Source organism: Acinonyx jubatus, chromosome F2 (assembly GCF_027475565.1).
Source record: "Acinonyx jubatus isolate Ajub_Pintada_27869175 chromosome F2, VMU_Ajub_asm_v1.0, whole genome shotgun sequence".
Classification (NCBI taxonomy): Eukaryota; Metazoa; Chordata; class Mammalia; order Carnivora; family Felidae; genus Acinonyx; species Acinonyx jubatus.
In genome coordinates, this window is record NC_069394.1 from 38,636,684 (window position 1) to 38,663,018 (window position 26,335).

The 26,335-nt window shown below is 39.1% G+C and overlaps 1 protein-coding gene across 1 annotated transcript; it reads left to right on the plus strand.

Annotated features, from left to right (window-relative positions):
* Positions 1-7: 7 nt before the first annotated feature.
* RIDA (reactive intermediate imine deaminase A homolog) lies at positions 8-13,601 on the plus strand. The gene is made up of 6 exons (XM_015082025.3): positions 8-190; positions 8,155-8,260; positions 10,548-10,602; positions 10,853-10,921; positions 11,675-11,730; positions 13,027-13,601. Exons 1-6 carry the CDS (start codon positions 126-128, stop codon positions 13,087-13,089), a joined length of 414 nt encoding a protein of 137 aa, XP_014937511.1. The 5' UTR covers positions 8-125; the 3' UTR covers positions 13,090-13,601.
* The last annotated feature ends 12,734 nt before the right edge of the window (positions 13,602-26,335 follow it).

A 26,335-nucleotide genomic window follows, 5' to 3' on the forward strand; every position in this document is an offset into this window, starting at 1 on the left:
TCCCCCCGCCCGGGAAACAAGTTACCTCGGGGATTCTGCCCTGGGTTGGTCAGTCCCGTGAGACGCAAGCCGGGGCGGTGTGCAGCATTTCTCTCTTGACGGGGCAGCAAGTAAAAGGGTTAGCTATGGCATCTTTAATCAGAAAGGTGATCAGCACTGCGAAAGCTCCAGGGGCCATCGGTCCGTACAGGTAACGACGCGGGCGGGTGCGCGGATGGACTCTGGGCTTGTGGAGTCGGGGATCCGAGGTTGGAATAACTCTGGGTCAGACCTGGAGCGGGCTTCGACCTTCATCGGGTGCAGCCTTCTCGAACACGCTGAACCCGGGAAACTGAACCCGGGAAAGGGGTTAACATACCCTTTCCAGTGGGAGCCCCACTGGCAACAGGAGCTTGTGTTCCCTGGGACTCTGCCCGGACCTGGAGGCCACAGAGTTCTGCCTGCCAAGTAGTCAGTTTTTTTTAATTTTTGGACTTTTTTTTGTTTGTAACCATTTTATCCAGATATACTTCACATGCCCATAAAATTCACCCCCTTAAAGTGTACAAGTCAGTGTTGTTGTTGTCGTTATTGTTTTTATTATACTCACAAAATACTCACTACTACATGATTTCAGAATATGTTAATCACCTCCAAAAGAAACCGCATACCCATTAGCAGTGACTCCCCATTCTTTCCTGCTAACCCCTGGCAACCACTAATTTACTTTCAGTTTCTGTAGATTTGCCTGTTTTGGACTTCTGTAAATGGAATCCTATGATATGTGGTCCTTTGTGACTGACTTCTTTCACTTCGTATAATGTTTGGTCTAACCCTCTCAATTCAAAGGAATAAATCCCATGAACAGATGTGTGTCTCTCTGGAGAGCTGAATTTTTTTGACAGAGACGCTTAGAAAATCGCTGCTCATCTACCTAAGACACTGATATTTACAACCCAAAGAGAAATGCAGTGGGATGTGTATAAATTAGTTGCCCATGCTTATTTCCCACTAATAAAAACAGCACAACGAAAATCATGTGCTAAAATTGCCCTGACATGCTCTAGCTAAATGTGTATATACTGGCCAGAAAGTCTACACTGTGTACATGTACTCCCACTTGTCAGAAGTGCTGTTAATACAAAAAATTTAATTGCTTTTTTTTTTTAAGTTTATTTATTTATTTTGAGAGAAAGAGAGAGAAGAGAGAATCCCAGGCTGATAGCACAGAGCCCGGCGTGGGGCTCATTCCCACAAACCTCAAGGTTATGACCTGAGCCGAAATCACGAGTCTGATGCTTAATCAACTGAGCCACCCAGAAGTTTCTAAATTACTTTTTTAAAAAAACTGTATTTTCTTAAAATGTCTCAGCTTTAAAACTATTAAATCTCATCCTATGCATTCTTGGAGACTTTTTGTCTCTAATATAATTTTTGTTACTTTAAATACTTCATAAAGTATACCATGTAACCGTTTCCCCTTTTTTCCTTTTAAAAATATAGTATCTGATCACGGTTAAAAGAATCACAGATGGAAAACTTCTACAACTGAACCACTTGGACTATGATATAATACATGTATTGAGTACCTACCCTATGTCAAGCACAGCAGAGGATGCAAAAAATGTATAAGAATCAATCCAGTGTGAAAGACATTCACACACGTAGGGGAGAGAAAAGGAAACATTTTCATTTAGTGCATGCTGCATGGCGGACACTGTGACAACCACCTTCTTCTCTGAGTCCCATCCTCATTTTATAAAAAAAAAAACAAACCTGTGTCCGAGGTCAGACAGTCCGTAAGTGGCAGAACTGGATTTGAACAAGCCCTAGCTCCGTCCTCTAAACCACACTGCCATGAGAAATAGCACTCCTAGGTGGCAGAACAATAATTACGATAGCAGGGTTAGAAATGAGTGCAGTGGGAATAAGGAGTCATGGGGGCAGGGATGGCAAAAAAAAAGGAGAAGAAAGAAATTGCTGGTAGCTGGGGACAGAGGAAGAGAAAGATTTAAGAGGATTCCTGCGACAGGTGGTCCTTGAGCTGGGTTTTGAAGGTTAGGTTTGCCATTTGTATACTACTGTTGTAAAGTGATTTTTAAATTACTTTATTAAGAACTTCAGCAGAAAGTCATTGGGCGAAGTTCATTCCAGATCGAGGGAATGACTTGAGGCATAGTGGTGGAAGAATACATGGCGTATTTTTTGGAGGAAGTTTTAGTAATCCAACTATGACTTTTACTCTTTTTCTTTTCCATTTGCCAAATCTGTGTACCACCTATATCATAATTTACTTAACACTTTTATTTAAGGGGGCTCACTTTAACACCTTTAAAAAGGAAACTTTATAACAGTACTCTAAATAGAAAACAACCTGAGGAAGGTAACAGTAAAAAAAAAAATAAGCTCAAATAAGTAAAAAGCATAATTCTGGGAAGCTGCCACAGTTGGCTCAGAACCTAAGACTGCTCTCTCTGTTAAAAGTGATAAATTTCAGGGGCGCCTGGGTGGCTCAGTTGGTTAAGTGGCAGACTTCAGGTCAGGTCATGATCTCCCGGTCTGTGGGTTCAAGCACCGTGTTGGGCTCTGGGCTGACAGCTCAGAGCCCGCTTTGGTTCTCTGTCTCCTTCTCTATCTGCCCTTCCCCTGCTCATGCTCTCTCTCTCTTTCCCTCTCTCAAAAATAAATAAACTTAAAAAAAAAGTGATAAATTTCAGGGCACCTGGGTAGCTCAGTAGATTAAGTGTTGGGCTTTTTTTTTTTTTTTTTAGAGAGGGAGAGCTCAAGCTGGATGGGGGCAATGCAGAGAGGGCAGAGGGGGAGAGAATCTTTAAGCAGGCTCCACACTCAGCCTGACACGGGGCTTGATCCTTTGACCTTGAGATCATGACCTGAGCCAAAAACAAGCATCCAGTGCTCAATCAGCTGAGTCACCCAGGTGCCCCAAGCATCTGAGTCTTGGTCTCAGCTCAGGTCTTGATCTCAGGATCATGAGATCAAGCCCCACATTGGGCTCTACACTGGGCATGAAGCCTACTTTAAAAAAAGAGAAAAAAAAGTGGTAAGATTTTTTCCCCCTAAAAATGGTATTTTTTCTTTCATATAACTAGAGGATTGATGTCATAATCGCTAACATTTAATGATGTTCACTCAGCACAAAGCACTCTTCTAGGTGCTTAGGTGCACAGTTATTATTACAGTATTCGTTTTTCGGGTGAAGAAATTGATCTACTTGTGGTTAAATAATATGCCCAAGGTCGACCACTAGGATGGGATATGACAGAATTTGAACTTAGTCAAGCTCTAGAGCTCAATCTTCATCATTTAGTTTGCTATCGCCTGCTATGGAATTACTGAAAGAAAATTGAAAAGGGAATCATTTCCTTACTGTGATTCAGTGTTTGTATATGACCTACACTTTGGGAAACACAGGTTCAGAGTTGGACTTTGAATCTAAATTTTTGTTTTGCTTCTTGCTAAAAATTAGCTTTTAGCAAGGTCTGGACTATGATCATTTTCAGTGCTAAACTGAAGAGTATAAACTTTATTTTTGTATGCGTTGAGGAGCATTCGAATGTTTTTGTAGAGGAAATGACATGATCAGATTTCTTTTTTTTTTAATGTTTCTATGTATTTTGAGAGAGAAAGAGAACACACGCCAGTGGGGGAGGGGCAGAGAGTAGGGGGGTAGAGAGAGTCCCAAGCAGGCTCCAGATTGTCAGCACAGAGCCCAACGTGGGGCTTGAACACACAAACCATGAGATCATGACCTGAGCTAAAATCAAGAGTCAGACGCTTAACTGACTGAGCCACCCAGGCGCCCCTGGTCAGGTTTCTTTTAAGAGGAAAAATTATTTGGAGAAGACATTAAAGATAGTTATGGGGGTATTACAATAAAAGTAAAAATCAGCAATCTTTTTCCTCCTCTGCTCTGGATCGTTCTTCCTCAATCACCCAGTGGTTTTACTTCAGAACAAAATCAACACTTAACCAGACAAAGTGATTATAGAGCCTGGAGCATACACCTTCCTCAAGTGTGTACGTTGTTTAAGAAGGCAAGCAGGGCAGTAATATGCTGGTTGACTTTATAGAGCTGCAAGAAAAAAGAAGGGAAATTTAATATACCAGTATGATGAGAGAAAAAACATCAACCAGCTCACTGTGTGGAGACTTCCCAGGACATAGTGCCCTTAATGCTCTTTTGTATCCAGAGATCATACAAGGCCACTAAAAATGGTGCTAATTTTCAATATTTTATCTTGAAGAAAACCACACTCCCAAGTAACTAGTTATATCTTGATAAAGTTAATTAGACATGTTTTAAGAACCACTTGAAAACAAATTTGTGTGCATAGAGTTTTTGTGAGCACAGTTGTTAAAAATTCCAGGTCTTCTCTAGGAAGAATTCAAATGTGTTGAACTTTCAATCCTTGGCATTGTGATGGATGGGGTGTTGTCACCAATTCACTAATCAGCTGAGCACATTTCAGGAGTACCCCAGGACAGAACCTTGAGAGATTTCAACATCACATTGCATTGCTTTCCATTTTGTTAGCGCACTATCCAAATAGTCATGACATTTGGAAGCGATAGTCCATGTGGCATAGATTACAATACATTACAATTACAATGAGAATTCTTACTAAGATTCTTTTGAAAGTGTTATTATCCTTTGAGTTGGCAGTAGAACAATACACTTAAATGTTCTGGAAACCTAATGACTTGTCTGCGGATAGTAGGTTTCTTATTCTCAGGAAGAGCTAACTAGCTAATTATCTTTGTGAACATCTCTTCACTAATCTATAAGCGATAATTCACATAGCTCAAATAGTCTTAGAGGTCTGTTAGTTTTCTGAGAATAAATGAATTCCTTTTTACTATCATAAATTTTTACTTTTTTTGTTTGCTTTATGTTTATTTTTGAGAGAGACACACACAGAGCACAAGTGGTGGGGAGGGACAGAGAGAGAGGGAAATACAGAATCTGGAGCAGGCTCCAGGCTCTGAGCTCTTACCATACAGAGCTCGACGCAGGGCTCGAACTCACAAACTGTGAGATCATGACATGAGCCCAAGTCGGACGCCCAACTGACTGAGCCACCCAGGCGCCCCAATAAATTTTTTGACCAATGGTAATGCAAATGGGCTTAAACTATATTTCATATATAGGGAAAGTTAAAATTACTTTGCAAAGGGCCTAAGGTAGCCTAATTCTACATAGGACAGTTAATAGAAACCTTGTTAGTTGATGATACTTTTCAACCTGAAGAAAGCTTACACATTAACAAACTCCATAGTTACCTGTTTCTGGGCCAGGGTGAATAGCTATCTATTATGGCCCAGATAGTTGAGAAGAATTTCTAGACTTTCTAAATCCTATTAACCAAGTTTAAATCTACCCTCTTTCGCTCTTTAAGCCCACACAATAAGCCAGTGGGTCCTGCTAAAAAGATACTTTACTGACAGCCAAAGTCATTTAAGCTAGTAAGTGGTTAGAGAGCAAAACATGAACAAGAAGTTATTGTGTGCCCACTAGTGCAAGGAATCACCTAGGCCCTGCACAGCTGGAGACCGTAAGACACAGCTCCTGCCTTCAAGGGGTTTACAGTCAGTCTGGCATACCCCAGAAATAGGATAAGAACAGAACTAGTTATACTATAAGACAAGATCCTGCTCATGGTATAAGAATGGCTCCTCTGAGGTTCAGATGAAAGAAAGGCTTAGTACTTGCCCAGGGAAAGTGTGTGTGTGTGTGTGTGTGTGTGTGTGTGTGTGTGTGTGTGTGACAGAGAGAGAGAGATACGGTTTTCAGTGTAGTTTTGTTTACAGTAGCAAAATATTGGAATCAAGGGGTGCCCAGGTGGTTCAGTCGATTGAGTGTTGGACTCTTGATTTCAGCTCAGGTCATGATGTCACCGTTCATTAGATCGAGCCCCTCATCATGCTCCATACTACCAGTGCGGAACCTGCTTGGGATTCTCTCTCTCCTTCTGTCTCTCTGTCCCATCCCTGCTTGCGATCTTTCTCTGTGTCTCTAAATAAATAAATAAATACATTTTTAAAATATATTGGAATTGATGGTAACTAGTAAAGTATGTCCAAACAATAAAATACTATGCAGCTGTTAAAAGAATAAGGATGCATTCTGCACATGGTTATAGAAAGATTGCGATATACCATTGAGTGAAAAAAGCAAAATGTAGAAGAGCATTTAGTATACCATATGTTGTATAAACAGGGAGAAGATATATTTCATTTTTACTCATATATGCGTGAAGAAACTTTGGAAGAATACGTAAAGGAGAGCATTCGTTATCTGTAGGGGCTGGAAACTGGGCAGGAGGAGGATAAGGAGAGAAAGGAGGAGATTTTTCACTGAGATTCTTTGTATTTCTAGATTTTTGATCCATGTGAATGTTCTCTTATTCAAAAAATTATTAAGAAAAGAATTATAGGGGTGCCTGGCTGGCTCAGTCAGTAGAGCATGCGACTCTTGATCTCAGGATTATGAATTCAATACCACATTTGGTGTAGAGCTTACATAAATAAATAGATAGATAGATAGATAGATAGATAGATAAGTATATACATACATACTATATTTTAAATCATAAAGAGAAAAGTTATGGTCAGGGAAAATCAGGGGAAATGAAGATTAGAAATGAGAATGTAATATTAAAAATGTAACATTGGAAATGAGAAGATGCTCTTTCTAAATAAACATGGAAATGATAAAACAAATTTTACTTCTAAATTTAAATTGATACTAAGTTTTCTTTATCAGGATTTTTAAAATGGTGGTACTCAATGCCACTGAATTGTGTACCTAAAAATGGTTAAAATGCTAAATTTTATCTTATATATGTGTATATATTTTTTTTACCACAATTAAAAAGAGAAACAACAGAGGTGTTTTCTTTATCCAAAAACTAATACATTTTTTTAAGTTGATTTGTTTGACTCTTTTTCAGGTCTCAGCATGGCTTATTCTGTTTCTTGTGATCGTACCCTAATTCTGAAATTTAGTATCCTCATTACAAAACAAGCCTTTTCCAAAAACAAGCACTTTATAGAAATAAAGTGTTCCCATCATAGGTGGATCCTTAATTAACACTTCAAGAAGCAGTAATGAGTCTTGTCCGAAAATAACTACTTCTTTTCTAGCAGTGCTCTTGGCATTGCATTTTTGTTATTACTGTCTTGCAGTTCTGTTGAGGTGTAAGTTACATTAAAGTTCACCCATTTTAAGTTTAGAGTTCCATGGGTTTTGGTAAATTCTTAGAGCCATGCATTTGCTACCACAGTCAAGTTTTAGCACATTTCCATCACCCCCCAAAAATTCCCTCATACCCATTTGTGGTCAGTCCCCACTGTCCCCAGGAAGTCACTAATCTACTTTCTGCCGTTATACTTTCTCTTCTAGAATTTCATATAAGTGGAATCAAATAATATGTAGTCTTTAGTTGGATCTATCAGTGGATGTTTATTTTTTTTCTTTTTTGCTATCATAAATAATGCTGTTCTGAACCGTCATGTGAAGTCTTTGGACATGTATTTTCCTTTCTTTTTGGTAGCTGCCTAAGAAAGAAATTGCTGGGTTGTATATTAAGTATATGTTTAAGTTTCTAAGAAACGTGCCAAACTATTTTCCAAAGCATCTGTACTATTTTTGCAGTCCCGCCAATGGGGTACATATTACAGGATTCTGGTCACGTCACATCCTCACCAATCCTTACTGTTATCAGTGACATCTTATTGGGTGTAATGGTATCTAGTGAGGTTTTGCTTTACATTTTTCTAATCAGTAATAATGTTGAGCATCTTTTATGTACTCCCTAGCTCTTCATATGTCTTCTTTTATGAAATATCTGCTCAAATCACTTGCCCATATTTTATTGGGTTGTTTATGTTACTGAGCTATACGAGTTCTTTATATATTCTGGGGACAAGTTCTTTGTTAGATATATGTTTTGCAAATAGTTTCTCCCAATCTGTGACTTGTGTTTCCATTTTCTTAAAGATCTCTTTCAAAAAGCAAAAGGTTTTCATTTTAATGAAGTCCTATTATTCTTTTATTTTACATTTTGTGCTTTTTGTGTCCTAGCAAAGAAATCTTTTAGCATTGAATTTTGTGTTTTATATTTTATATACATACTGTATTTCCATTTATTGCAGTCAGGCTGTGTTAGTCGACAGGACCATTTACATTTCAGGACAGATAGGCATGGACCCTGCAAGTGGACAGCTCGTGCCAGGAGGGGTGGCAGAGGAAGCCAAACAAGTAAGTCATTTTTCACACTTGAAGTTCCCTTCTTTATTGCTTTTTAATACTGAAAGTATTAAGAATCCATTTGGCTGATTTTTTATAGAGGTTATCAGATAAATGCTTTTAAAGTTACTTACTGATTGATTTAAGACAGTTTTATATCAGCAGAAAGTCCAAACTTTGAGGAATCATTTAACAACAACAAAAAAGTCTACCTTCCAAGGGTGACTTCAAACCTGAATGTTTGGATAGTCACTAAACTGCAGTAATTATTTTATAGTATATACATATATCAAATCATCATATTACATACCTAAAACTGATGCAATATTATATGTCAGCTCTCTCAATAAAATTATTTCAATCTCAATTAAATTATTGAAATCAGATAGCATCTTGCCACTTCCACACGGATTGGGAAATTTCTTATCAGGGCCACTTAGCTGCAAAAAAAAAAAAAACAAAAAAACAAAAACCCCACAGAAGTAACAGTCAACATTTGTTAGTAAGAGAGAACTATCAAAGATTATGTGCAGGGGCGCCTGGGTGGCTCAGTCAGTTAAGTGGCCGACTTCGGCTCAGATCATGATCTCGCGGTCCGCGAGTTCGAGCCCCGCGTCGGGCTCTGTGCTGACAGCTCAGAGCCTGGAGCCTGTTTCAGATTCTGTGTCTCCCTCTCTCTGACCCTCCCCCATTCATACTCTGTCTTTCTCTGTCTCAAAAATAAATAAACGTTAAAAAAAAATAAATTAAAAAAAAAAGATTAGGTGCGATATGTGTCTTTTAAAATAAGAATGAGGAGGGGCGCCTGGGTGGCTTGGTCAGTTAAGCGTCTGACTTCGGCTCAGGTCATGATCTCACTGGCCGTGAGTTCAAGCCCCTGTCGGGCTCTGTGCTGACAGCTCAGAGCCTGGAGCCTGTTTCAGATTCTGTGTCTCCCTCTCTCTCTGCCCCTCCCCTGTTCATGCTCTGTCTCTCTCTGTCTCAAAAATAAATAAACGTTTAAAAAAAATTTTTTTTTAAATAAGAATGAGGAGTATAATTCTGATCCAATAAATAGAATTAAATTATAATTTTATGCATTCACTGAGTCATTTATAATATCCAAAGATAGAAAACAATCTAAATGTCCATCCGTAAGGAACTAATGAAATAAATCATGCTAGTTCCATACAACTAAATTAATGTGGAAAAATCTCCCAACATAAATTGTTAGGTGATAGAATAAAACAGAGATGCAAAACAGCTTTGCACAGTATGCTACGATCTGTGTGTGTGTGTGTGAGGGTGTGTGGGGGTGCGAGTGGTGTGCATTTATGCTGGTGTGAGCATTGACTGTCTCTTCAAGGATATTCAAGAAGCTGGGGAAGAAGGAAGGAAGGGTAGGAGATATCTTTTCACTGTATATGGCTTTTTTATAGCTGTTGAATTTTTTTGCCATATCTATGTATTACCTATTTAGAAGAATTTTTTTTTTTTAAATAAAAATATCAGGGTGCCCGGGTGTCTCAGTAAGTTAAGCCCTGACTCTTGGTTTCAGCTAAGGTCGTGATCTTACAATCGTGAGATTGAGCCCTGCGTCGGACTCCACACTGAGTGTGGAGCCTGGTTAAAATTCTCTTTCTATCTCTCTCTCTCTCTTCCTCCTCCCTCTGCCCCTCCCCCACATGCATGTGTATACTCTCTCTCAATTCAAAAAAAAGAAGAAAAAATAAATAGAAATATCAAATATTATAATGTGCCCAGTAAAATAAAGAGGAATAATGAATTGAAAAAATTGTACATTAAAGAATGAGTGAAAAACTGATGTTTTTCCAAAGACCAGAGTGTCAAGCATATGCATAATTTACTGATACTGTTTTTTGAGAAAAAGATAGAACTCTTTAAAATCAATTATTGCTTTAAAAGGAAACATGTTTTAATGCTCACTAGCTCTTATTTACCCTCAAAGCAATACAGAGTTCAGAACTCCAGAAGCTATCCTCTCAGCGTAGTGGACACTTGCTGAGAACTTTGCACCCTCTAGCACTGAAGAAAAGACTTCAGTCCAGTCTTTATACTCACAAAAGGAGACAAGGTCTCACTATATTTCAGAAAGATTCATTCCATTACAGGAAAGCCAAGAAGCAATTCCCTTGTATAGAGGTGGCCTAGAAGGAGTAGAATTTCCTAGAATGGGAGGATTTTTCTGCAATATAAGCTATTTAAGGAGATATTAATAAAAGTTGATGAATTGAGTTGAAATAAAGCTTTAATGTAACATCCATCCAGTGCCTTAGGTCTTTCTTGCCTTGCTTCATAGGCTCTTACAAACATGGGTGAAATTCTGAAAGCTGCAGGCTGTGACTTCACTAACGGTGAGCAACTCGATATTCCTTCACATTTGTTTGATACCTGTTTGATTCCTTCACATTTCTGTTTGATAACTCTTTTTGAAGAATATGGAGCATCCAGTAATATGCCATGCCATATCTTGGTTGCTTTTGAAAGTTGTTTTAATTTCAGGCCCATTTTAATCAATTCAGTCGCAGAACCATATGTTTTTCTAAGTAATATTTTGAGTGAGACCAAATAGCTAAACCTAACAACAATGTATGTATCTTTTAGTGGTAAAAACAACTGTTTTGCTGGCTGACATAAATGACTTCAACACTGTCAATGAAGTCTACAAACAGTGTAAGTAATTTGGCTTCATTACTGTATTCCGTTTTAAGAGAAATGAGTGTATTAACCTTAATGATTGTCCATTATGAATTAAGAGTGATAGGAGATGCTAAAGAAATGGCCATAGATCCTGTCCTAAAAGAATTGTCTGATTGGAAACATACAGTGTGCCCCCATGAAAAAGATCCAAGATACTTCTATGGGATTCCCTAGAATAATATACTACAGCCTTACAAATTCATTTTCCGAAAGCTTAATATTGATACACTCTTCTCAGGCTTTTAAGCCCTCCTAATAATAACACATAAATTGTATTTTTTAGTGCTGTGATATGACCTCGCCACCATCTCTGTTCTGGCTCTCAGAATCCTTAGCTGGTTAATTAGTTAGTGGTTTTATGCCTTGGTTTCTTCATATGCAAAATGGGGATAAATCTTTATAGGGTTGTTTGAATGCTTAAATGAGTTCATATCACATAAGTATCACTTTAAAAATAAAACCCTATTCATATCAAACAAGATCAAAGTCTCAAACCATGTGAATATTTTCCTTTTTCCCAGAAAGTGAAGACATTTTTAAAAGTATTCACTGTCATAGGAATCCTATGGCAAAATATTTTATCAAACTAATATGAATGTTAGCTTCTTTTTTTTCAGTGTTGCTTGTATCTAAGCACTAATAGATCTATGAAGCACTTACCAGATTCTTGATTGTGCCGTCACAATACAGTGTCCGAAAACTAAAATGAAATTCTTTTAAATTTAGATTTTAAGAGCAGTTTTCCTGCAAGAGCTGCTTACCAGGTTGCTGCTTTGCCCAAAGTAAGTACACTTTAAAATGGCTAATGTACACAATTTTAAATGCCTACATTGTTTTCTGAATATAACAAACTAAGCACTTTTGCAGGAAATTTTTAAAAGAAAAAAAAGAAATAATCTGTTTTCCAGGATCTTTTTTTTATTTATTTATTTACCTTAGAGAGAGAGAGACAGAGCACAAGCCGGGGAGGGGTAGAGAGAGAGGGAGACCCAGAATCCGAAGCAGGCTCCAGGCTCTGAGCTGTCAGCATAGAGCCCAACGCAGGGCTTAAACTCACGAGTAGTGACATCATGACTTGAGCCAAAGTCAGATGCCCAACCAACTGAGCCATCCAGGCACCCCTCTGGTTTCCAGGATCTTAAAGACTAAAAGGAAATACCCAATATTATATGTACAAGGAAAAAAAATTAAGAAACTTAAGAATTTTTTTTAATTTATTAATTTTTGAGAGAGAGAGAGGGAGCACAAGCTGGGGAGGGGCAGAGAGAGAGAGGAGATAGAGAATCCCAAGCAGGCTCCGGGCTGTCAGCACAGAGCCTGAGGCAGGATTTAGACTCACAAACTTCGAGATCATGACCTGAGCTGAAATCAAGAGTCTGACACTTAACAGACTGAGCCACCTAGATGCCCCAAGAAACTTAAGAAATTTTTAAAAGTTGTCTTAAAAATTAAGAAAATTAAAGATTAAGGCCACACATAGATCTTCAGTTAGAAAAAGAATCTCGAAACCAGTGGCTCACATATTTTCTCACCATTCCTAATTTGGTATTCGAGCCTAATCAGAAGCTCTTAGTAGCACGGTATTCCTGCCTACAAAGAAGCAGCCCCTACTGGCTTCCACTTGTAATTGTGAGTGGTATTTTTTATTGTTTTAATTGGCTGTTACCGGAATGCTCAGTATCATCAAACTTAATTAAGGTATTGGGTATAGTAGAATGAGCTCTGAACTTGGAATCAGAAGACATGGGTTTGAACCTCTGCCACTTAGCTCTGTGTCCTGGGACAGGTTGAATAACCTCTCCAGGCTTCAGCATATCATTCTCTGGACTGAGGAGAGAACACTGTCTGATATAGCTGCAGTGAGAATCCTATGTGCTAATGCTTATGGACGTGTTTGGCACGGGAGCCTGGCCTGTGGTAGGTTCCCAGGGAACGCCTCCTCATCCTTTCTTTCTTTGAGAAATTTAATGTTAAAAACGCCCTATTGCTGTTAGTTGCATACGTTTTTAGTAGGTATTGCACAGCTCTCTTAATTTGTAAAAAATTACCTAAATGTTGCTTCCTTATTTTCCCTGCAGGGAAGCCGTGTGGAGATTGAAGCAGTGGCTGTCCAAGGACCTCTCACAACGGCGTCGCTATAAGCAGGGCCGGCATTATTCAGTCTGGAATCTCAGTAATGTTTTTAAATTAACATCTTAATTTTAACAGTTGACGTTGGAAAGTGTATGATTGACTAAAACATTGGAAATCACTATGGAAATACCATATAATAAGGGGAATTGAGTGTGAACTGAAGATCGGATGACAACTCCCATTACTGGTGTTATAAATCACACGCATACTCGTGACTGGATGTGGGAAAAAAAACGTGCATTTCGTACTTCCTCAAATAAATGAAAGTAAAGGGAAATAACATGTAGGAGAGAGAGGTTGCTATTCCTGATAAATAATAAAAGCACACCTAATTCAATTAAAGCCTATTAATTTAATGATGTGAAATATTGAATTCTCACGTCAGCTGTATAACTCTGCTTTCACTTGAGTAAAATTAAAGTACTGAAGTTTGAATGATAGAGGTGAAGGGGAAGAGATTGGACCACAATTTTCATAGATAATATTTTTCTAATGGAAATAAACAGACATGCAGATTTTCCTTGGTGTGATCTGTTCACTTATTTTTTAACAGTTTAATTTATACATTAAAGCACTTACCTAAAGGTGGGGGGAACCATGAAGTTAAAACTCCAACTATTTTTTTCTCAAAATTTATTTCCGACTTTCTGCACGTTTACACTGTTGTAATCAGGCTGTGTATAACTATTTTGTGTTTGATTCATTAAAGTCTTTTAATTTAGACGAGTACTACATGAATATTTCCTTGCTGTAGAATAAATTCCAACACAGAAGTGTATAGATTAAAAAGAAGTACCCAGGGGCACCTGGGCGGCTCAGTTGATTAAGTGTCTTACTCTGGATTTTGGCTCAGGTCATGATCCCACAGTTCATGGGATTGAGCCACCAGCACAGAGCCTGCTTGAGATTCTCTCTTTCCCTCTCTCTCTGCCCCACCCCTGCTCACGAACATGCATGCATTCTCTCTCTCAAAATAAATAAACTTTTTAAAAAAGTAAAAGTACCCTTCACTCACTGTCTATCCCACTTACCTCCCCAAAGAGAACCACTGCTAAGAGTTTTCACTATAACCAGCAGACCATTTTCTTTACATACTTGATCATCCAGTTTGGTTTCCACTTGTTTACGTAAGTGGCACTTTATGTGTTATTCTCAGATTGCTGTCTTCTGTCTGGAAGATCTTCCAGATACATAGGTATATGTCTACCTCATTTTTTAAACTGTCAGAGAGTGTTCTTTTGTGAGAACATGCCTTAGGCGATTTAACCCTTCCTCCAAACAGTTCTGTGTTTTCCAGATGATCATATTACAGCAAGGCTGCCATAACACTCTTAAACGTACACATACGATTCTTAAGTATACAAAATCTTGTTAGAGCATCTAAGAAGAGCACAGACTTTGGAGTAATTCCATTGGGGTTCTAGGCCCACATTAGTCACACGACCTTCAGCTAGTTATTTAACCTCTTAAAGCCTCAGTCTCCTGAGACATAATTGCACCTCTCAAAGGGATGTCATTAAGATGAAATAAAATAATGAATATGAAAAATTACTTTGCAGAGTTTAACACACAACAAAGGCTCAAAAAGGCCACCTGTATTTACCAGTATTTAATAATTATTAATCGTATGGAATAACATGCTAGATGCAAAAGTTTCTGCAATTTAAATGACTAAATTTATTAACAAAAGATAAGTATGACAACTCTTCAAGTAGGCAAGTTTGGGAGTATGGCAGAGTAAATTGATAAGATTAGGCACTGAAAATTATTTTAGACATTTTTACATGAAGCAGTATAGTTTAGTGGTTAAAGACATGTACTCTAGAGCCAAACTACCTGAGTTCAAATCCTGGTCCACCGTTTATAAGCTTTGTAACTTTGGGCAAGTCATTTAAGATCTCTGGTCTATTCTGTAAAATGGCGCTGATTCATCTATAAAATGGGGATATTAGTAGGACCTACCTTATAAAGTTATAAGGATTAAATTAATATGTATAAAGCATTTAGAATAATGCCTGGCACATAGCTATGATGATGATGATAATCCTAGAAGCCTTCCCATTATTTGGCAATAAAAAGAAATGAGCTGTCAAGCCATTAAAAGGCATAAGCATTTACTTAAATGCATGTTGCTAAGTGAAGTCCATCTGAAGAGGCTGTATGTAGCACGATCCCAATTATAGGACATTCTAGAAAAGGCGAAACTAGGCACCCCTTTTTTTTTTTTAGATCAGTCTTGCCCAGGAGTTTATCAACCTTCCTAACCTTTTTAAGGATCATTTCGGGGGCTTTCTTGATCCCTTCTATTGTATCTTTTTATTATAATTAATTTCTGCTCTTATATTTAATATTTTCTCCACCTCTTTTATAAAACATCTTTCTACTTTTAATGTCAAGACTCTTCTTGGTAAATGACAGAAACGCAACTCAAACTAGTGTAAGTGGAAAAAAAGAAATTCTTAGACTCATGTAGCAGAGAAGTCCAGAGTACAGCTGGCTTGATTTACCCATCTACACACCAAAAACTTCCTGGCTCCCCTGTCTCTTAGAGGAAGCTGCAGGCCCAGACACACAGACCTCCAAGGTCCTAACTGCAGCATTAAGGCATCATTTCCTGGTATCTCTGGCAAGTGTCCCAGAGAAGCCTCTGATTGGTGCAGCTCAGATTAGGGGCCCATTCTTTTTTTTTTTTTTTTTTTTTTTATGAAATTTATTGTCAAATTGGTTTCCATACAACACCCAGTGCTCATCCCAAAAGGTGCCCTCCTCAATACCCATCACCCACCCTCTCCTCCCTCCCACCCCCCATCAACCCTCAGTTTGTTCTCAGTTTTTGACAGTCTCTTATGCTTTGGCTCTCTCCCACTCTGACCTCTTTTTTTTTTTTTCTTCCCCTCCCCCATGGGTTCCTGTTAAGTTTCTCAGGATCCACATAAGAGTGAAACCATATGGTATCTGTCTTTCTCTGTATGGCTTATTTCACTTAGCATCACACTCTCCAGTTCCATCCACGTTGCTACAAAAGGCCATATTTCATTTTTTCTCATTGCCATGTAGTATTCCATTGTGTATATAAACCACAATCTCTTTATCCATTCATCAGTTGATGGACATTTAGGCTCTTTCCATAATTTGGCTATTGTTGACAGTGCTGCTATGAACATTGGGGTACAAGTGCCCTATGCATCAGTACTCCTGTATCCCTTGGATAAATTCCTAGCAGTGCTATTGCTGGGTCATAGGGTAGGTCTATTTTTAATTTTCTGAGGAACCTCCACACTGCTTTCCAGAGCGGCTGCACCAATTTGCATTCCCACCAACAGTGCAAGAGGGTTCCCGTGTCTCCACATCCTCTCCAGCATCTATAGTCTCCTGATTTGTTCATTTTGGCCACTCTGACTGGCGTGAGGTGATATCTGAGTGTGGTTTTGATTTGTATTTCCCTGATAAGGAGCGACGCTGAACATCTTTTCATGTGCCTGTTGGCCATCCGGATGCCTTCTTTAGAGAAGTGTCTATTCATGTTTTCTGCCCATTTCTTCACTGGGTTATTTGTTTTTCGGGTGTGGAGTTTGGTGAGCTCTTTATAGATTTTGGATACTAGCCCTTTGTCCGATATGTCATTTGCAAATATCTTTTCCCATTCCGTTGGTTGCCTTTTAGTTTTGTTGGTTGTTTCCTTTGCTGTGCAGAAGCTTTTTATCTTCATAAGGTCCCAGTAATTCACTTTTGCTTTTAATTCCCTTGCCTTTGGGGATGTGTCGAGTAAAAGATTGCTACGGCTGAGGTCAGAGAGGTCTTTTCCTGCTTTCTCCTCTAAGGTTTTGATGGTTTCCTGTCTCACATTCAGGTCCTTTATCCATTTTGAGTTTATTTTTGTGAATGGTGTGAGAAAGTGGTCTAGTTTCAACCTTCTGCATGTTGCTGTCCAGTTCTCCCAGCACCATTTGTTAAAGAGACTGTCTTTTTTCCATTGGATGTTCTTTCCTGCTTTGTCAAAGATGAGTTGGCCATACGTTTGTGGGTCTAGTTCTGGGGTTTCTATTCTATTCCATTGGTCTATGTGTCTGTTTTTGTGCCAATACCATGCTGTCTTGATGATGACAGCTTTGTAGTAGAGGCTAAAGTCTGGGATTGTGATGCCTCCTGCTTTGGTCTTCTTCTTCAAAATTACTTTGGCTATTCAGGGCCTTTTGTGGTTCCATATGAATTTTAGGATTGCTTGTTCTAGTTTCGAGAAGAATGCTGGTGCAATTTTGATTGGGATTGCATTGAATGTGTAGATAGCTTTGGATAGTATTGACATTTTGACAATATTTATTCTTCCAATCCATGAGCAGGGAATGTCTTTCCATTTCTTTAAATTTTCTTCAATTACCTTGATAAGCTTTCTATAGTTTTCAGCATACAGATCCTTTACATCTTTGGTTAGATTTATCCCTTGGTATTTTATGCTTCTTGGTGCAATTGTGAATGGGATCAGTTTCTTTATTTGTCTTTCTGTTGCTTCATTGTTAGTGTATAAGAATGCAACTGATTTCTGTACATTGATTTTGTATCCTGCAACTTTGCTGAATTCATGTATCAGTTCTAGCAGACTTTTGGTGGAGTCTATCGGATTTTCCATGTATAATATCATGTCATCTGCAAAAAGCGAAAGCTTGACTTCATCTTTGCCGATTTTGATGCCTTTGATTTCCTTTTGTTGTCTGATTGCTGATGCTAGAACTTCCAGCACTATGTTAAACAACAGCGGTGAGAGTGGGCATCCCTGTCGTGTTCCTGGTCTCAGGGAAAAAGCTCTCAGTTTTTCCCCATTGAGGATGATGTTAGCTGTGGGCTTTTCATAAATGGCTTTTATGATCTTTAAGTATGTTCCTTCTATCCCGACTTTCTCAAGGGTTTTTATTAAGAAAGGGTGCTGGATTTTGTCAAAGGCCTTTTCTGCATCGATTGACAGGATCATATGGTTCTTCTCTTTTTTTGTTGTTAATGTGATGTATCACGTTGATTGATTTGCGAATGTTGAACCAGCCCTGCATCCCAGGAATGAATCCCACTTGATCATGGTGAATAATTTTTTTTATATGCCGTTGAATTCGATTTGCTAGTATCTTATTGAGAATTTTTGCATCCATATTCATCAGGGATATTGGCCAGTAGTTCTCTTTTTTTACTGGGTCTCTGTCTGGTTTAGGAATCAAAGTAATACTGGCTTCATAGAATGAGTCTGGAAGTTTTCCTTCCCTTTCTATTTCTTGGAATAGCTTGAGAAGGATAGGTATTATCTCTGCTTTAAACGTCTAGTAGAACTCCCCTGGGAAGCCATCTGGTCCTGGACTCTTATTTGTTGGGAGATTTTTGATAACCGATTCAATTTCTTCGCTGGTTATGGGTCTGTTCAAGCTTTCTATTTCCTCCTGATTGAGTTTTGGAAGAGTGTGGGTGTTCAGGAATTTGTCCATTTCTTCCAGGTTGTCCAATTTGTTGGCATATAATTTTTCATAGTATTCCCTGATAATTGTTTGTATCTCTGAGGGATTGGTTGTAATAATTCCATTTTCATTCATGATTTTATCTATTTGGGTCATCTCCCTTTTCTTTTTGAGAAGCCTGGCTAGAGGTTTGTCAATTTTGTTTATTTTTTCAAAAAACCAACTCTTGGTTTCGTTGATCTGCTCTACAGTTTTTTTAGATTCTATATTGTTTATTTCTGCTCTGATCTTTATTATTTCTCTTCTTCTGCTGGGTTTAGGCTGCCTTTGCTGTTCTGCTTCTATTTCCTTTAGGTGTGCTGTTAGATTTTGTATTTGGGATTTTTCTTGTTTCTTGAGATAGGCCTGGATTGCAATGTATTTTCCTCTCAGGACTGCCTTCGCTGCGTCCTAAAGCGTTTGGATTGTTGTATTTTCATTTTCGTTTGTTTCCATATATTTTTTAATTTCTTCTCTAACTGCCTGGTTGACCCACTCATTCGTTAGTAGGGTGTTCTTTAACCTCCATGCTTTCGGAGGTTTTCCAGACTTTTTCCTGTGGTTGATTTCAAGCTTCATAGCATTGTGGTCTGAAAGTATGCATGGTATAATTTCAATTCTTGTAAACTTATGAAGGGCTGTTTTGTGACCCAGTATATGATCTATCTTGGAGAATGTTCCATGTGCACTCGAGAAGAAAGTATATTCTGTTGCTTTGGGATGCAGAGTTCTAAATATATCTGTCAAGTCCATCTGATCTAATGTCTCATTCAGGGCCCTTGTTTCTTTATTGACCGTGTGTCTAGATGATCTATCCATTTCTGTAAGTGGGGTGTTAAAGTCCCCTGCAATTACCACATTCTTATCAATAAGGTTGCTTATGTTTATGAGTAATTGTTTTATATATTTGGGGGCTCCGGTATTCGGCGCATAGACATTTATAATTGTTAGCTCTTCCTGATGGATAGACCCTGTAACTATTATATAATGTCCTTCCTCATCTCTTGTTACAGCCTTTAATTTAAAGTCTAGTTTGTCTGATATAAGTATGGCTACTCCAGCTTTCTTTTGGCTTCCAGTAGCATGATAAATAGTTCTCCATCCCCTCACTCTCAATCTAAAGGTGTCCTCAGGTCTAAAATGAGTCTCTTGTAGACAGCAAATAGATGGGTCTTGTTTTTTTATCTATTCTGATACCCTATGTCTTTTGGTTGGCGCATTTAATCCATTTACATTCAGTGTTATTATAGAAAGATACGGGTTTAGAGTCATTGTGATGTCTGTATGTTTTATGCTTGTAGTGATGTCTCTGGTACTTTGTCTCACAGGGTGCCCCATAGGATCTCTTGTAGGGCTGGTTTAGTGGTGACAAATTCCTTCAGTTTTTGTTTGTTTGGGAAGACCTTTATCTCTCCTTCTATTCTAAATGACAGACTTGCTGGATAAAGGATTCTCGGCTGCATATTTTTTCTGTCTAGCACACTGAAAATCTCGTGCCAATTCTTTCTGGCCTGCCAAGTTTCAAAAGAGAGATCAGTCACGAGTCTTATAGGTCTCCCTTTATATGTGAGGGCACATTTACCCCTTGCTGCTTTCAGAATTTTCTCTTTATCCTTGTATTTTGCCAGTTTTGCTATGATATGTCGTGCAGAAGATCGTTTCAAGTTACGTCTGAAGGGAGTTCTCTGTGCCTCTTGGATTTCAATGCCTTTTTCCTTCCCCAGTTCAGGGAAGTTCTCAGCTATTATTTCTTCAAGTACCCCTTCAGCACCTTTCCCTCTCTCTTCCTCCTCTGGGATACCAATTATGCGTATATTATTTCTTTTTAGTGTATCACTTAGTTCTCTAATTTTCCCCTCATACTCCTGGATTTTTTTATCTCTCTTTTTCTCAGCTTCCTCTTTTTCCATAACTTTATCTTCTAGTTCACCTATTCTCTCCTCTGCCTCTTCAATCCGAGCCGTGGTGGTTTCCATTTTGTTATGCATTTCGTTTAAAGCGTTTTTCAGCTCCTCGTGACTGTTCCTTAGTCCCTTGATCTCTGTAGCAAGAGATTCTCTGCTGTCCTCTATACTGTTTTCAAGCTCAGCGATTAATTTTATGACTATTATTCTAAATTCACTTTCTGTTATATTATTTAAATCCTTTTTGATCAGCTCATTAGCTGTTGTTATTTCCTGGAGATTCTTCTGAGGGGAATTCTTCCGCTTGGTCATTTTGGATAGTCCCTGGCGTGGTGAGGACCTGCAGGGCACTTCCCCTGTGCTGTGGTGTATAACTGGAGTTGGTGGGCGGAGCCACAGTCAGACCTGATGTCTGCCCCCAGCCCACCGCTGGGGCCACAGTCCGACTGGTGTGTGCCTTCTCTTCCCCTCTCCTAGGGGCGGGATTCACTGTGGGGTGGCGTGGCCTGTCTGGGCTACTTGCACACTGCCAGGCTTGTGGTGCTGGGGATCTGGCGTATTAGCTGGGGTGGGTAGGCAAGGTGCACAGGGGCAGGAGGGGCAGGCTTAGGTCGCTTCTCCTTAGGTGATCTACTTCAGGAGGGGCCCTGTGGCAGCGGGAGGGAGTCAGATCCGCTGCCGGAGGTTTGGCTCCGCAGAAGCGCAGAGTTGGGTGTTTGCGCAGAGCGAGCAAGTTCCCTGGCGGGAACTGGTTCTCTTTGGGATTTTGGCTGGGGGATGGGCGGGGGAGATGGCGCTGGCGAGCACCTTTGTTCCCCACCAAACTGAGCTCTGTCATCCGGGGGCTCAGCAGCTCTCCGTCCCTTTGTCCTCCAGCCTTCCCGTTTTCCGAGCAGAGCTGTTAACTTATGACCTCCCAGACGATAAGTCGCGCTTGCTGTCGGAACACAGTCCGTCAGGCCCCTCCGCTTTTGCAAACCAGACTCGGGGGCTCTGCTTGGCCGGCGAGCCGCCCCTCCGCCCCGGCTCCCTCCCGCCAGTCCGTGGAGCGCGCACCGCCTCGCCACCCTTCCTACCCTCTTCCGTGGGCCTCTCGTCTGCGCTTGGCTCCGGCGACTCCCGACTCCGTTCTGCTAATCCTCTGGCGGTTTTCTGGGTTATTTAGGCAGGTGTAGGTGGAATCTAAGTGATCAGCAGGACGCGCGGTGAGCCCAGCGTCCTCCTACACCGCCATCTTCCCTCCCTCCCCTAGGGGCCCATTCTTAAACCAATCACTGTAGCCAGGAAATTAGAGACACAAGCCAGACTGGGTCTAAGGGGCATAATTATAAATAGGTCATGGCTTCAATTCAAACCCTAGAATGAAAAAGCTGGAAATAAAATGCTGCTACCCAAGTTAATTAACTTGTTAGTGGCTGGGTTGGGATTTTGAGTCTTCTTTTCATACTGAAAGAGAATCACTAGATTTTGTTAAAGGTGAAAAGGAACATTTATTTCAAGTTCATCTTTCAAACATACAGAAATAGCAATCTTTTTGAAATGTGCAACCACTAAATGATCATGAGATGTCTAACAAGATATTTCCCTGCTATTGTTAAATTCCTTACCTTTCACAGAGGGTGTAATTTAAAGAATACTTTTCTTTCTGAAGGACACAAAGAGCCAAAAGTAATTTTGTATGTTTCTGTAATAAAAAATTGTTTCAGATAAAAAATACACCACAAAACATTTTCAAACACTTTATTAGTTCTAATAACATATTCAATCAAAATTGTAAATATTGAACCAGCGGTACAAAATAATTATTAAAAAAATTGGCCACATTTTCCCCTATAGCCAGTTATATTCAGTTCTGAGGAAACCATCAAGATTATATAAAATTAAAGAGCATTGATCATCAAGAAATATTTGAGTGCCAAATTTATACTAGGCTCAGTAGGGCACCATCCCTGCCCTTGAAGAGCTTACAGTCTTTAACATTTGGTTAGCAGTTAGTGTTAAAAATAATTCTAAATAAAATATTAAGTTTCAGTGTTTTTCCCAAAGATATCAAAAGAAGTATTTATCATAAATTGTAGCCAGCTAAGTGCTAACATACTGGGGCATAGCTTCTCTCTATATAGCACTAATTACTATTTACTAACATAGCACATATTTATTATTGGAACATTCTCTAAAACCTATTATCCCCAGTAGATTCCAATGAGGAAAATTTGGAAATGCTGCACTCAACCCTTCAATAGACTTAAAGTTCTATCCATAGCTGAGCTTAGCTAACTTTGTATTCCAATACTGAAGAAAAAGAAGAACCCCTCATATACATCAACGTGAGTTTTGACCAATTATGTGTAATATTTAGATTTCATCTTTTAAGGTTTATATTCTCTGAAGTTTCTACCATGAACACGTACTCATTTCACACTAAGAAAAAAGTGATTATTTCATAGTAAATCTTTCCTTGCAATTATTACCTAAATAATCATTGTGTCACATTCAAATACTTAGGCAATACCAGTGTTACTTTTGCCAAAAACACTTTTTAAACAAAACTCTGATACCTGGAAAACATGAAATAAATCCGTACTGACCCACTAAAGAAGAAATATCTGTAATTGAAATAAACTACTTGTCTGTCCCCTCACAGAACTGCTATGAGTGTGGTGATGGTTAGAAAGTCACCTGTGGGCCTTGTGACTTCCTAGTTGGTGCTGGGGCTGAACTCTTGCCAACCCGAAGTCACCCTACCACAGTATAGCTGCCATAGAAAGCCTCTGCTCTTGTCATTGAGTAATTTTTTAGATGGCTTATTTATTTTTGAGAGAGCACAAGCGGGGGAGGGGCAGAGAGGAAGTGGGACAGAGGATCTGAAGCAGGCTCTGCACTCACAGGAGTGAGTCCCATGTGGGGCTTGAACTCATGAACCACGAGACCATGACCTGAGCGAAAGTCAGACGCTCACCTGACTGAGCCACCCAGGTGCCCCAAGTAATTTTTTTTAAAGTATTTGGGGGCGCCTGGGTGGCTCTGTCGGTTGAGCCTCTGACTTCCGCTCAGGTCATGATCTCCCGGTTTGTGAGTTGGAGCCCCGTGCCAGGCTCTGTGCTGACAGCTGAGAGCCTGGAACCTGCTTCGGATTCTGTGTCTCCCTCTCTCTCTGCCCCTCCCCCACTCATGCTCTGTCTCTCTCTCTCTCTCTCAAAAATAAACGTTAAAAAAATTTTTTTAAAGGTATTTGGAATAACGGTTATATAAATCAACTCAATATAATATGCATTACTTTTTTCATCAATTTATATAATCAGACGAATGATATTTTGCTACAGTTACCTTTATTAAGAAAAATTTGAAAGCCATTTATGTTCTACAAGGAAAAAAACTGAGACAGATTTCAAACCAATGTTTGTCAAGTATACTTCAGTGTCAAAAAAAAATTAGTATCCCTAACTGGTTTCTCAGAACTCTTTCCGGAAACTGGTAAGGCTTACTGATCTCCGTCCCCAGTAATGGGTAGGAGTAACATGTTTATTCATGTCAATAAGAGCACATTATGAAACCAAAGGGGTAAAAGGCTGGCTTTGATGTCTGGAGACTTCTTTCATTAGGCACAAAAATAACAATACAGTTGTGAGCTTGCAGTATCTGAAATATTGCCCAATAAATGCGCTGAGTGGCATTACTGAATAAAGCTAATAATGGCCTCCGATTTGATTCTACATGGGTTAGTAATGCTGGGGAGTCCCCTAGCTTTTGTTGACCGTAACGAGAACTGAACACAGAAATTCCATACCTGCCATCTGCTCTCTGGGATTACACGGATTCTGTTCCTGCAATTAAAACCTTGTATTATAACCAAATGTTCGTTAACTTTATAAACTCTGAGGAAGAGGAGAGCTGACAAAGTTTCAGATTAAAGGATATCTTGTAAACAAATACTTTTAACTTCTCAGACACACCTCTGCCCTGCTATTTGGTGCAGTGTGGGGAGAGAAAAAGAAGAGAGTCATTCTCTCCTCCCTTCCAAATGTGGGTGGCTTTATGATGTTCACACTGCTGACATTTATGAAACAATTCACAGATAGGTCGCCAAATTATCTTTATAAAAATGAGATGTTTGTGGGGCGCCTGGGTGGCTCAGTCGGTTAAGCGTCCGACTTCGGCTCAGGTCACGATCTCACAGTCTGTGAGTTTGAGCCCCACGTCGGGCTCTGCGCTGACAGCTCAGAGCCTGGAGCCTGCTTCAGATTTTGTGTCTCCTTCTCTCTCTGCTCCTCCCCCACTTGTGCTCTGTTTCTCTCCCTCAAAAATAAATAAATGTTAAAAAAAAAAAAAAGATGTTTGTGATATTAGGTGCTCTAACAAGCTTTTGTATTTTCCCAGAGAGCACAGATGTAAACCCTATCAAGGTTATTTGGTGATGACTCCCCAACACTATCGGATTAGTTAAATGTGGGAAAAAACATTTTCCTTTTAAAGCCATTCTTAATTCAAGGCCAAGTGTGGGACAAAGCATTTGTTAGGAGGGATGTGGGTGTTCTGACTGCTCAAGGCTATGCTAGGAGCTCTTACTCCAAAGTCGAAATGGAAAAGGCAATAAGGTCACAGGTTGACCACACACTCCTATCTTGTGGTTCCCCGGGAGACTCTGGGTACAGAGCACTTCAGGCCCAGTGTTCCTGAGTCAGACCGGGAACTTCCTAGCTTTGCTACTGGCACCCTCTGTTGGTAAATGCAAACGTTCACTCCCTATTGGGAATGCTAGCAGACAAATCATTTGTTCACCATTTCCCTCCCAGTTAGGTATAGAAAATACTGAGATTATCTTAGTAGAACACAAACGGGGCTACAATCCTGGGGCCAGACAGCCCCCCAGGATGAGAGAATCCAGCCCCAAAGGTAGTTTCTCTATTAATTCATCATGAATAGTTCAAGCCTTTTGTCCAACTTGTGCATTTTGAATCTGGGGCAAAATTAATAATCTCTCAGAGTCTGAGCACTTAGAAGCAGAGAGCACTTGGCTGTGCTGTCTACCAGTCTTAGGCAAAAGGGAAACATTTAAACACGGGAAAGAACAGAATTGTGGTTTCACATGCACTTTGTGTAATACCAAGCCTATATAAATTCTCATTTGTTTTACAATGTGGATATGAAAATATACATTCATGTTTTGGTTTATGCATATAGCATGGCATGTACATTACCTTTTTGTGGAACTATATGCAAGAAACCTTATTATCTTTTCATAGAAGGACTAAAAGATATGGGAGGAAGAACTTTGCTGCCCATTTTATAGCTTTCCGTATTATTTGAATTTTACTACAGGCACTTATTACTTTCATTTTATTTTTAAAAATAAATAATTACTTAGAAGAAATATTTCAATGTTAGAATATTCAAATATTATGGAACATTTTAATTTTCTTTATAGGTTTTGAATAAAAATTTACTAATATTATCTAAGAGAATAAGAACGGTTTCTAAAAATGTCTTAATAACCACACTAAAGGCCAAAGACAAAAGTATAAAAAGCACCGGAAATTTATACAAATTTCCAAAATTTTCTAAGAATAAATTATTTTAGTAATTCGTGGAAAAAGTAGGATTAATAGACAATTTGAAAACTTTTATATTACAACTATATAATAATGCCTTTGAGAAAGAGTTCTCTCAAGAATCAGTTCTGAATAGGTCTCTTTAACACATGTTAATGATTAAAAAAAAAATTCACACAACAGAGAATGGACCTTTATGTCTATTAAGTAAATGATTCTTACTATTTTAGTACTTGATACAAAGTACAATTCCACCTTTTAAGGTGATCAGATATATTTTACACTGAGCTCTGTCATTCTCTACTTACTAGATATCTGTATAAAAAT

Excerpts from the sequence above, each read along its gene's own strand:
- RIDA (XM_015082025.3), top strand. The coding sequence starts at position 126 with ATGGCATCTTTAATCAGAAAGGTGATCAGCACTGCGAAAGCTCCAGGG. Across the intron at positions 8,261-10,547 it reads TGGCAGAGGAAGCCAAACAA|GCTCTTACAAACATGGGTGA; the intron begins GTAAGTCATTTT and ends CTTGCTTCATAG. Across the intron at positions 11,731-13,026 it reads AGGTTGCTGCTTTGCCCAAA|GGAAGCCGTGTGGAGATTGA; the intron begins GTAAGTACACTT and ends TTTTCCCTGCAG.